General features: G+C 39.1%; 1 protein-coding gene across 1 annotated transcript in view; it reads right to left on the bottom strand.

Annotated features, from left to right (window-relative positions):
* The window catches only part of GTDC1 (glycosyltransferase like domain containing 1), a 132,025-nt gene that overhangs the window by 37,111 nt on the left and 82,414 nt on the right, over window positions 1–12,500 (bottom strand). The window contains exon 4 of the mRNA XM_019472274.1: window positions 69–437. Within this exon, the coding sequence (XP_019327819.1) occupies window positions 69–437 (369 nt within the window). The remainder of the gene's footprint in view (window positions 1–68; window positions 438–12,500) is intronic.

The following is a 12,500-nucleotide window of genomic DNA, read 5'->3' as shown; positions in this document are numbered from 1 at the left end:
AGAAAGGGGATCAAACCAAATTCATAAATCTTTGGAAGGTACAGTATTTGGATTTGTTCACCACTTACCACCTGTGAGGCCAGGCAACGTGTAAAGGTCTTTGCTGATAGTCCCGTCCACTCAAGATATTAGAGAGGTTAAAAGTCAGATGTTGCTTATCTTCTTCTTGACAAGGATTTGTACTTTCTGATGGTTCAGACTTGTTCAGTCCTGCTGGTGCTGTTAATGGGGAAGGCAGCCCCTCGTGCTGTGAGGTACAAAGTCCAGGCTGGGCTTCACAAAGTCCAGACTCGCGATGCGCGTTGCTGTTTTTCATTAAACCTCCCAAAGCTCTGCTCTTCTGCTGGCCGGGCAGACCCTCCAATCGATAAGCATCTCCATTTCTTTTAACACCAATTACCTTTTCCAAATGGGCAAGCTTATGTTCTGGCATGAACCTGTTAGGAAAAAGAAGAAAAAACCAAAATCTATATTGTGTTTATGCTGGATTTCAGTTTCACCTGGTAATTGTTAATTAATTAATAGCAAATGAGAAGACAAAACATGGTTGATATTTCACACGCATCCAAGCAACGACTCCATCAGCATTCAGTAAATGACACACTTTATATATCATTTTAGTGAATACGGTACCTGTGAAATAAAATAACCTATGGTTCACTGGCTGAGAAGCCAAAGGTCTCCACTGCACCACATCGCCGCTAACAGCACGTGCATCAACAGGGAGAACAAAACTATTTGCCTGCTAAAATAAAATGAAGCAAAGGTCTCTGGGAAGTAAAAAGGCAATTCTGCCAGAAAAGTCTTGGCATTTTTTGCCAGGACTACGGCTAAGATTGGCAGCAAATGCCAAACGCAGCAGTGTTCAATCTAACGTGACTCTTGTCTATGTCTAGGCTGAGACCAGCAAGTTGCTTCATCACAGGTCAACGAAAGCTAATGCAGAAAGATTGTTTGTTGCCTAAACAACAAACATGGGCCAAACATGTACCACAACATGGAAGTGGGTCTTCTTACCCAACTATCCTTGCCTGATTTCTAGAATGACCAACTGAAAAACTTAATGACAAATTAGAAAAACAACAGACCCACCTAGGAGAAAAGGACTGTTGCACATCCATTCACAGGGTAAAAGCACCCTGTATTAACTATCCTTGCCTGATTTCTAGAATGACCAACTGAAAAACTTAATGACAAATTAGAAAAACAACAGACCCACCTAGGAGAAAAGGACTGAGTTGCACATCCATTCACAGGGTAAAAGCAACCACCCCCCTGTATTTTCACAGGTGTGAGTAATGAACGCTAAGATGGGGAAACTGAGGCAGAGCTGTTTATGACCTTCCCAAGGTCCCACAGTCCATATTAGGTGCCACTGTCTCTTCCAGCTGACGTTCAGACAAGGCTTTTGTCCACGCTGCAGAAAACCCTTCCCAACAGCAGGATGCATTTGCACAGTTATATTGAGGCCACTGAACTAATTTTTGTAATATATGAAATGTAACATTGTATGCAAGATCTAGTTTTACTATTTGATTTAAAGTAGTGATGAATTACTGTCCTTGCCCAGGAAACACTCGAGTGAAGCTCCTTCATTCAAATATGAGTCTTCTAAGTTAACACGAAGAGGACTGCATGCATGGCCACCATGGGATCCTCGCTCTAAACGCCTGCCTGTACCTCAAGTTAATTTACCCAAATATTATTTACTTGCATGCCTTTCAGTGTGATTATGGTTCTCCCAGATAAGTAGAGACATTTAAATTTTCCGTTTCCTTTTAATTTCCAAATGTTTACACACTATAGCCTGTTCATTGAACTGTTTACTAAAGCCAACGCTCGCTCCACTTTATCAACCTCCTCCACAGTTCTTCAGAGTTTTACTCCATCACAGCTTGTTTCTGGGCTGTGAACAAACCGCTCCCTTCCCTCTTCTTCAAAACAAATATTCCTACATGCCAGAACCATCCACTTCACCCTGCAGCGGAGCACCTTAAATGCAAAAAGACCCTTCTTCTTCAAAATTACTACCAAAACACAAACACGCACACAGTGTGTGAGCTTAACTGCAGTTGTACTCTTGACTAATTGCTTTGAGGATTTTCCTTCAAACCCCTAAATCCCCTTTCCTAAGTCAGTACACTGCGTAACTACTCCATGTAATGTGTATTCTTTGATTTGGCTTGCCGTCCCTTGGCATATTATTTTCCTGTTTATCTACATTTTCAAGCCATTGACCAAATCACCTACAAGATCTACCTTTCTTCCACTGCTCGCCGTCACTCGTTGGAGCTGCTCTGTAGATACACCCAGAAAAAGTTCAATCACATTCAACAGCCTCATGCAAATCCATTACCTATGTTATAAACAAGACAGGTTCCCAAATGAGCCTGAGTTAAACCATTCCCATGTCAGCGACTTAGCCACCCTCAGATTCTCAGAGCATAAAAGTATAAATTCAGTGTGGCTGAATTCCACACATATATGTTCTTAACACTTAAGTTGGCGTTTCGACAGTCTAAGCTGAATTATAGACCTAAAACTGGCTGGTGGCGGCTCCTCTGAAGTAAGGACACATACCCGTGAGGATATACTTTTATATATTTACGCATGGGAAAAGCTGAAGGAGAAATAAGTTAAGGGATTTGCTCTAAACCACCAAGTCTGTGACTGAATTGAGAGGACTGATTTACCAAATCAAATTTAACTAACAGATTTTGAAAAATCATTGCCATTAAGAAGAATTGCTTGATGCGTGAGAGGTCGGACTACCCAGGCAGACTGTATCCCCCTGCCTGTCTTTAATTACCCGGCCAATCGTCCACTCAATGCACCATTTCTATTTCTGAAGAGGTTTCCTTCTTATTTTTCAGCCCTTATAAATCTGATCCGTCATTGCAGAATTTCTAATAATATTAGATAAAACTTCACCGATCTCTCTCTGGAATAAACTATTTAATATCCTTTATTTAAGACATGTGTGTGCAATCAATTCCATGGTATTTACTTGTATTACACACACAGTATTCATCATCTTGACAATTTTTAAAAGTTTCAGAACACCATTTCACTTAACAGTTTAAAAAAAAAAAAAAGATTTATTTGATGGTTAACTTTGGAACAAGTTATCTGCATTAACTTCTATTGTTTTGGCATAAAGTAGTTCTGTATATTTTACTAACAACAGTGGAGATATGATAAAGGATGTAGGCAGAGAGCCATAAACAGCTCTCGCTGCAACCCCAGGGTTCGTGTAAAAGCATTAATTTTTAGGACTTTGATTGGAAGACGTCTCTGTGTTCAGCCACTTGGATTTTGCTAAATACAACCACGTATAAAACCTTGTACCTGAATATAACAATTTTAACTGCGGAAAGACCATTGTAAATCATATGTAGTATAAACTTGTCCACATGATTGCAATGATATAATGGATATTGTAGTCCCAGCCACTAGCTAATGTTCTTTATGACACTTAAATAAATGACCTGAAAATAAACTAATAACAACACGAAAACTTCTAAACCTGTTCATGCGCATTTCCCAATAGCATGCTGGAGAAAGACAACGTCTAGTTAGCACATTTTTTGTGTTTACATTTTCTCCAAAACATTTTTGCTCCAGCTCTTCTATTTTTCCTCTTCCAGACTCACATTAATTCTTCTTTTCTGCCACCTTCCAGGCAGAGTCATCTCTCCGTCCAGTACCTGCCCAGATCTTGGTCATTTATAAACATCAAGAGCTTGCAGGACTTCTACATCACCATCCAGAAGTCTATAACCTGGAGATAAAACAGGTGCTCCAGTGTTTTATTTGGAGCCAGTATCTACTCCCACAAAGATCATCAGAGTTTTTTAAATCCTTGTCTAAATTTCAGAAGACACAACCTCAAAGAGGCTGGTTATGGAATAGCAGAGCTGGGGCAGGAGCAGACATAGGCTTAAAAGACTAGATCTAAGGAAGAAATGTTTTACGCTGAGGGTGGTGAAACACTGGCACAGGTTGCCCAGAGAGGTGGTGGATGCCCCATGATGGTTGGACTCGATGATCTTAGAGGTCTTTTCCAACCTTAACTATTCTATGATTCTGTGATTCTAAAACACAAGCTAGAGAGCTACCACAGCAGATAGGTAGGGTTTAGTTATCGAGAAGGATGAACCGTTTTTCTCAACCTTAGTTACAACACACAGTAGTCACATAAGAAAAATGCCACAGCATTCTATTTTTAATACGGGAGAAGGATTGTATTGTTATTACTAACTTGCGGTAGTGACATCTTGTACACGTGAAACTTTCCAGAAAAAATTAGCACCAAAGCATACAAATATTAACACTTTCAACAGATTCCACAAGGCACTGTCTCTTAAATTTAAAAAAACATGGAAAATGTTTGACTTTTATGCATAACTCATATATATTTAAACACTGAAAGTTCAGAACAAACAGTGAAAGACTTGGATATCTAATTTTAGCATCATGACTTGTTTTCAAAACTTTTCAAAACTATTTTTCTTTTATTTATTCAGATTTTTGAGGATCTCTGCAACATTTAACAGTCAATTTTAAAACTTTATGAAGACTTTAAAAAGAGTAAGCCTTGAAAACTTTCACTTTTTGCATATCGGGTATAGATGTTTAGTTAAAAAGATGGGTTAAAAATTAAACTAAGTTCATACGTAATAAAAATTCCATATACTAAAAGCCAGAGTTTCAATCTAAACATTTGCCATTTTGAATAACAGGTTTTTTTAAACTCCCCAATCTATGCTTTATATATTTTCTTTTCATTTATGCCATGAAACCCTGCTCTGAGGAAACCCACGTACTTTTACTTGAAGCAGACGTGTGCATTTTGCCCAGCTCTTTCGTAACATGTTGCCATGTCACATCGCATGTGTTTATTCACAGCACTTCATTTGCCCTAATAACAAATTACTTATGGGAACTGGTTTCTTTTTGTGGCACCAAGAGTCACTTTGTGCACCATTTTATTAAAAAAAACAACAAAAAAAAAGGATGGAAGGGCCATGCTGTCGCTGCTTGATGAATAGAAACCACATTAGAAAGACTAACTGGAGTGCTGGTTTAGGTTAGATCAAATTATATGGGCAAGTTCTGTGTGTTGTATACTGGTTTGAATAGTAGTTCTCGATGAGCAAGGATAATTTGTAAGAATGGATATAAGGTAAAAAAAAAATAAATAATTTGAATTCATAAAAACTGGCCCTTCTGCAACTATAGTTACATTTGGAAACAAAGTTAAAGATAGTTCTGAAAGTGCAATGGATTTTTTTATTATTATATTGCCATTAAAAAGTTTTTTTAAAAATAATAAAAGGAGATACTCATGATCATATATATTAGAAACCTTCCCCAGGCCTTGGAGCTGGACCACACACAATTTAGAGCTGCCGCGTTTCCTTCATCATTGATGCACCACCACGGCATAACTTACAATTCAACAAACTCATTGCCTGAGAATTTTCTTTGTCTTTCTTTAAACACGATCACAAACGTCTCTTTGCTAACTGTTAATATTTTTAGTAGAATTTATGTGACCTAAAACACTACAGAGGTTCGTGGAGAGCTTCTGCGATTCTACTACCTGGAGTCCATTTGGCTTATAACAGTTGTGATGGACAGTCATTTTTGTCATTTGCAGTAACTGGGAAATTCCACTTTTGCACTTTCTTTCTTTCTGCTTCCCTGAATTTATCCTGTTCTCATGATGAATTTGGTCCCACAGTTACCGCAAATGGGTGCAAAACTACACAACCACGCACACAAATTATCTGGCCAAGCAGTTTACAAATATCAAAGCCGCATGCGTATCTCTGAGCTTTTTCAAAAGTCAGAATCTTGTCCACTCTGTTCTAAGGAGAAAAAAAAAAAAAGGTCATGAAAGCAGTTCTTTGGAGGCCAAACTGGAACAGACAGCAACTACATTAGTATACACTTGGTTTTTATATTTATATGTAAATTTATATATTTATATTTTTTATATTTAATGTTACGAATCACCTGATAGTAGTAAAACTGATGCAGTTATATGTACCTACTTCTCAAAAGATTGCAACAAATGACAAAACTGGGAGACTGGTCTCAGTTCAGTGATTTTTTTCTTGATTTTTTTTTTCCCCTGCAACTACCGTCACATTTTGCTCTACAGCAAAAAAGAGTTGCTGAGCGTGGTCAGGTGTCCCAAAGCTGTGCTACAGCTCAAACCTAAAAGCTCAATTCCCAATATTTAGGGAATTTGATATTAAGGTTTATTGAAGTTGTCACATACTTTCGGGGATCTAATTTCACTTTCTGATCTTTAGCAATGGTTGTAATTCTTCATTCAGAAGAGGGAAGAGATTACTTGTCAGCAGTAATCTCTAACACAGATAATGCCATATAAATATTAGGGGCTTATAAGCATGGACAAGGATTAGAAGCAAAGAGATAGAACAGAAAGAAAACTGAACAGAGCCAAGATTAAGCACTGGGAAGGGCACGACAAAAGAAAATACAAGGTCTGCGGCTGAGCTTGTCTTCCACAGTAGAACATATATTTTCCTGGGTAGAATAAGTAGGTTTTACACAGATTTCCCTGTTTGTGAACTGCAAGATATAGAAGTATGGAAATATTATTTGAGATGTGATCATTTCCTGCTGTCATTACCTTCTCTCATCTTCTCTCTTCCAGGACACAGGAGAAATACAGAACAGACTCAGGGAATCACTGAGGTTGGAAGGTCTCTGGTCCGACCTTCTGCTCAAAGCCCATCCAGCTGGACCAAGTTGCTCAGAGCCTCGTCCAGTCAAGTTTTAACTATCACCAAGGCCAAGGATGAAGAAGGCTTCCTTCTGACAAATAAGCCAAAATATTGCTGTTTTGGCAACAAATTAGCTGAATGCAACAACTCTTCTCACTCCAGCAGTGTGCCTGATTAGCAGGCAGGATCCAGAGATGCTCCCGGAGAAGAGAGGCTGGATCCAGATCAACGGCAGGCAGTTGGTTTTGACTCAAGTGGTAACTTGGTCTGTTGGAGTGGGGAAGGAAGATGAGACAGGCGGGAGAGGAGAGATGTCAAGAGTAAAGATAGCAGAAAAGAAACAGGATAATTCTCAGATTCCTCAAACCATAAATTCCACCTATTTTTCCAAATAATTCTGAGCAAAATCCCTCAATATCTAGTATTCGTATTTGATACTGCCAAAACCTCCCGCTTCTACTTAGCATTTACACTTTTCTTTCCAATCCAGTTTCACTCTGATTCGACAACACTCATATTAGTTTATTCTCTGAGATGCCGTATCTGTGCCTCAATATAGGGAGGATAGTCAAACCAATCTCTAACTTTCCCATCAATACTACATTTGAATTTCTAACGTTAAGATTACTGCTCAAGACACACTGTAAAGCCTACATCCTAGATGACCAGGATTTTAACTAAAGCGTTCTTCAATCCTTATTCCCCAAAATACAGGGAAAGGTAGCACCTTCCAAAACACATCCTGCAGTGAAACTATGCAAAACAGGAGCAAAGGCAGGTGAAACTACTCCAAAACAAATATATCCCTGAAAGTCTAAGCTTTCCTGGTTTTGAGTCCTCTGTGCTGCTGCTCTTGTTGGACATCATTTCAGCCAAAAGCATGTCTAGCCTAATCCAGTACTTGTGGGATTATTGCATTTTGTTACGTATTTACTCCTGACAAATGACTTCAACAATATCTTAAGCGCTTTAGGTCAGAAAAAAAAAATCAAATAGTGATTACTCTGCATTTTAATACTGGAAGGGAGCCTCTGGACCCATTGAAGTCAAAGGCAAAGCTCTCTTTGACTTCAACAGAGACAGAATTTGACCCTAAATATATTATTTCTGAATTCATATCTTCAATTCCCTGAAATCCTTTAACGCTAAATGTACGAATCTGTGCCGTTACAATTTCTAAGAACATAATTCTCAACAAATGAAATGGTGATAATTTAAAAACTCCTCTGAAAGATGGTAATGAACTACAATACATATTTTATAACGCAGATGAAAATAACTTATGCATTATTTTGCGCAAGATATGAAAACATGAATTAACCGATAGTTCAGAAAAAAAGGTAATTTTCTCTATAATTAAACATCATGACTGTGTAGATCTGCTACACCGACACTGCAAGGTAACAGATACACTTTTGGAGCCCTAAGAGTCACCTTGATAACAACTGCCAGAAATTTAGAAATTGTTGACTTAAGTTCTGCTTCCGCAGAAGTTCAAAAGAATGAATTACACTATGGGGAAAAAAGTTAGGCTTCTGAGAATTGCAAGGTTTTTAAGGTTCTTTAGGATCCTAAAGGATTGGTCATGTTTATTAGCGCTTACTTAAACAGAAAAAAACCAGCTCAGCTCTCGAGTGCTTATTTAGAAAATGCAAATTTCACATATAGCTCCAAACAATACAGTATCTCTTCTTGCTAAACAGAATTGGAAATGGGTGTTTGAAAACTGATATCACACCTTAAATCATCTTGTCTTTTATTTCCTTTTTTTTAATTAAAACTAATACCAGGATCCTGTAACATATAATTTCCTGGTTTGTGGCAATACTTCTAATCAGGATATATAGGATGGATGTCCCCTTTAAACAGGCTGTTTTGTAACATACGCAATGCAGAAGGGAGTGCTATCATAACACTTCAATAGTTAAGTGACTTTATGAGAAAAATACTTCCAAATGTTTCCTAAAACCTTCCAAACCGCACCAAAGAACATTATCGTAATATTATGTTTCCCTATGGCCTCCAATATTTAAGCTTGCTAGTCTCGAAATGATACTTGGATGAAAAATATAAGTTTATGTAATGTATAAATTGTTCCTAGAAGAAAAGTTGCCTTTAAAATTACTCTGTATAGATGTCAGGTATTTTACATTTTCAATAGCCTTTCTGTATTAATCGAACAAATAGTATGCTAGTGCTTTGGGCTGCACGTGAATGGTCTGTATTTTAGAAACTGAACAGCCACCGTGTGATCTTAATTCACAGCAAATACTGAAAACAATAACTGTCCTAACCGATTACATATCGAGTTACCCTTAATAGATATCCATATTTCTTGCACAGTATACATAATCCATATAAACTGTATACCATATATCAATAACATATTCCAGCGAATCCACCATCAAAGAGTTCGTTTATAGTAGGTTTTCATTTGACTCGGGGTTGTAATGTTCTGTGCAAGCATAAGCTACCCATTTCAGTGATTTTGCCAGCAAGCTGCTTTTTGGCAGATTATTGGCAGTACATATTGGCAACAAACTAGTGCAACTAAGCCCTTCTTATAACTTACAGGTAAATAATGATTTTAATAAATTTATGTAAAATGTTCCACTTGCTGACATCTGTTTTTGATAATTCACTCGACTGTGCAAATGCAAACTTCTGGGTGTTTCTCAGGATTTCACCTTAATTATTTAACACTTTCCCAGGTACTCCAGAAATAGATAAGCAATGAAGCCTACTTTCACTTGAAGGTTTAACTGAAGAAAGCTTTATCAGAAAAAGCTAGAGAAATTAATTACAAATAATAATTGTATGCACACAAAAATCTAAAACGCATGTTGTCATCAATACAACGTCCAAGTAATAAGAAAACCACAGGGCTACTGTAGTTATCTCAGCCACAGGGCATTCAAATTGGATGGTCCAGTCAACTGCCTCTGGCCCTGAGGACCGTGGGGTGATACAGAGACTCTGCCCTCCATCTGAAAATGTGTTACTGTACTACATTTATTTGCATTTTTTTTGCACTACAGCTGAAGTTTAAATGCGTACGCATTTGTACCTCAGCTAGGCAGTGTGGTTTAGAGGAAACTCTGAGTTTTAATCCCAACTTTGCCAGTGGGTCAGTGTCTCGTTGTCCAAACACCAAAAGCCTCTCTCCATCTAGACCTAGAACGGCAGTAGCGCTCTGCCCTAGAAGGATCAAGTTATTGCCAGAAAGTTCTAAAAATGTTATTACTACTAGTAGCAGTGTCATTAGAGGGGAAAAAAAAACCTAGTAGCAGTGTCATTAGAGGGGAAAAAAACCCCAACAAACAAAACCTTGCACTCCCTTTTTCTAGTATGTATATCAGGATGACAGTGATGCTGATTTAAGATCGCTGAGAATCCGCCCTTCAGCATCCGGGTACCAGAAAGCCACGCTAGCACATCATGGGGGCTCCTCGGGGAGCCTGTGCTGCCAGATTCCTGGAAAACACACGTGGCCCATCATTGAGCTACCCGTGATATTAAAGACTGTAAAACAAGAAGAGGAATATGCAGGTTTTTGTTGGAAAAAGGAGAAAACAGTATCGACACAAACAGCACCGTTACCCCCCTTGTAGGCTACGAGCTGGCAGTTACCAGCATGGCGACACACCTGCATGAGGACAGCAGGAAGGATGGTGCCTACCCCGTAAGGAGACACAGGCATGTGAACAGCTTGAGCTAACGCCGGCTCTGCAGCGGGACATGGTCATCTTGAACATTACTGCACTAAATATATTATAAAAAAAAAAGAAAAACCTTGGAGATGCAAAGAGCTCGACCATGACTGTTCAGCCCATTGCCTTGCTTCTACAACTCTGAACACTGTTCGCATGGGAACACCCCAAATGACCATGGAAAGCAGTACTCTCAGTATGGCACTTTGAGGTTTCTATTGAAATAGGTCAAAAAGGTGAAAGAAAGGCCAGCGCATGAGAATTTAAAGGCAAATGACAAAACCAAAACAAAAGCATTTAATAACACCGAGGAGAAGTTTCTTCTGTTCTTCCCTCCTTCTAAGTCCAAGCCACCTCTTCTCAGGACACCGGTTCCCCGACTTGCCATGCTCTATCTGGTGACAACTCCCCCTGTTCTCCTCATGTCCTTCCAACCCCGAGTGCTGGGAGCAACACATTCAGTCTGTTGAACGTGTAACCGTAATTAAGGGAAGTCATGTACTTTGAAAGGTTTTACATAGCGAACGTCCATGTCCGTTCTGCTTGTGGATACATCCCAAAGTTCTATTAAATAATTGTTTTAAACGGGGCCTGTAATGAGTAGGGAACAATTATTAAGTATCAGATTTTATTTGTGCCCAGTTCAGCCTAGAATTTGCTTGCCGGTTTTAAGCATTTATTCATTTATGGAGTCAGCAGTTTAGGATTTTTGTAAGGCTTGGCAACATGCTTAAAACCCAGTGAATTCTTGTTGAGATCTATTGGACGTGCTGGTAAAACTCACTGTTGCTATAGTGGATTTGCTTTTAATTTGATCTGTTTCAAGGATTCGGTATCCTTCCAGCACGTTAGAAACCTAAGGGCATATATTTGTATTGTTTAAAGGCAGGAAATTCTGTGAACTGAAATGAGAACATATCCCTTTTGCCGTTATGGACTTTTGTTATTTTCTCTTCCTTTTGGGGTTTTGGAAACAAAACCAGTGAAAGCTGAAAGTTTGAACAATAGCAAATTACTTTCAAGGAAAAAAAAAGTAAAATACTAAGCATACTTTTATAGCTTTATTCATACACTTTCTATATATGTAAATTGGACTTATCCAGGCATCAGAAAATACTATTTGCAGCAGGGCCTCAGACTGCAACAGGATCATACTGTTTGTGTCATAAAGACTGTGGACTTTGCTGTTTTACTTTATTATTATTCCTTTACTACCTTGTATTAACTTGTACCCCACTGACTTCATGACAGAGCTTATTTGTTTCATGCTAACCACAGAACTAGGGCAATCACATTTTTATTTTAAGGAGAAAAACTATGGATCTTTGTAGCTCTTTCACTTTAACTCCTTGTCTGAAGAGCCTTGCATCAGTTAAAGGAGGGATGCGGAAGGTAGGGCTGACTTCTGGGACCATTGACACTGTACAGACATACGAAAAGAGAACTGGAGAAAGATGAACGGGGACACATATTCTGCTAAAATTAAAAGCTAGACAGATACAACCTTTTAGACAATTAAAGCATCAAACTTTCTTACAGCAGCTCTGTACTAATTAGCAGAAGGACTGGAGGCACAGTGGCTACGTTAGCACGGATACCTGATCTCAGCGGGATGCATTAATCTTCGTGCAGTACCACACAAATATGTCCACGCTGCTTTTGGTGCTCCAACTAGCTTGGTTAGAGCAAAGTATCTTTATTGCACATAATGAATTACACTGTACTACTTTATAAGAATAGGGTTATAGGTTATAGCCACGGGTATGGCTCTCAGGAATACTCCTGCCTCATGACAGGAGGATGTTGGGGGATGAAAAGCTGGACATGAGCCGGCAACGTGCGCTCGCAGCCCAGAAGGCCAATTGTATCCTGGGCTGCATCCAAAGCAGCGTGGCCAGCAGGTGGGAGGGGATGATTCTGCCCCTCTACTCTGCTCTGGGGAGACCCCCCCTGGAGAACTGCGTCCAGCTCTGGAGCCCTCAGCATAAGAAAGACACGGACCTGTTGGAGCGGGTCCAGAGGAGGGCCA

Source organism: Aptenodytes forsteri, unplaced genomic scaffold (assembly GCF_000699145.1).
Source record: "Aptenodytes forsteri isolate BGI_AS27 unplaced genomic scaffold, ASM69914v1 Scaffold11, whole genome shotgun sequence".
Lineage (NCBI taxonomy): Eukaryota > Metazoa > Chordata > Aves > Sphenisciformes > Spheniscidae > Aptenodytes > Aptenodytes forsteri.
Note: the sequence above shows the minus strand (reverse complement) of the source record. Positions and strands in the feature narration are given on the sequence as shown.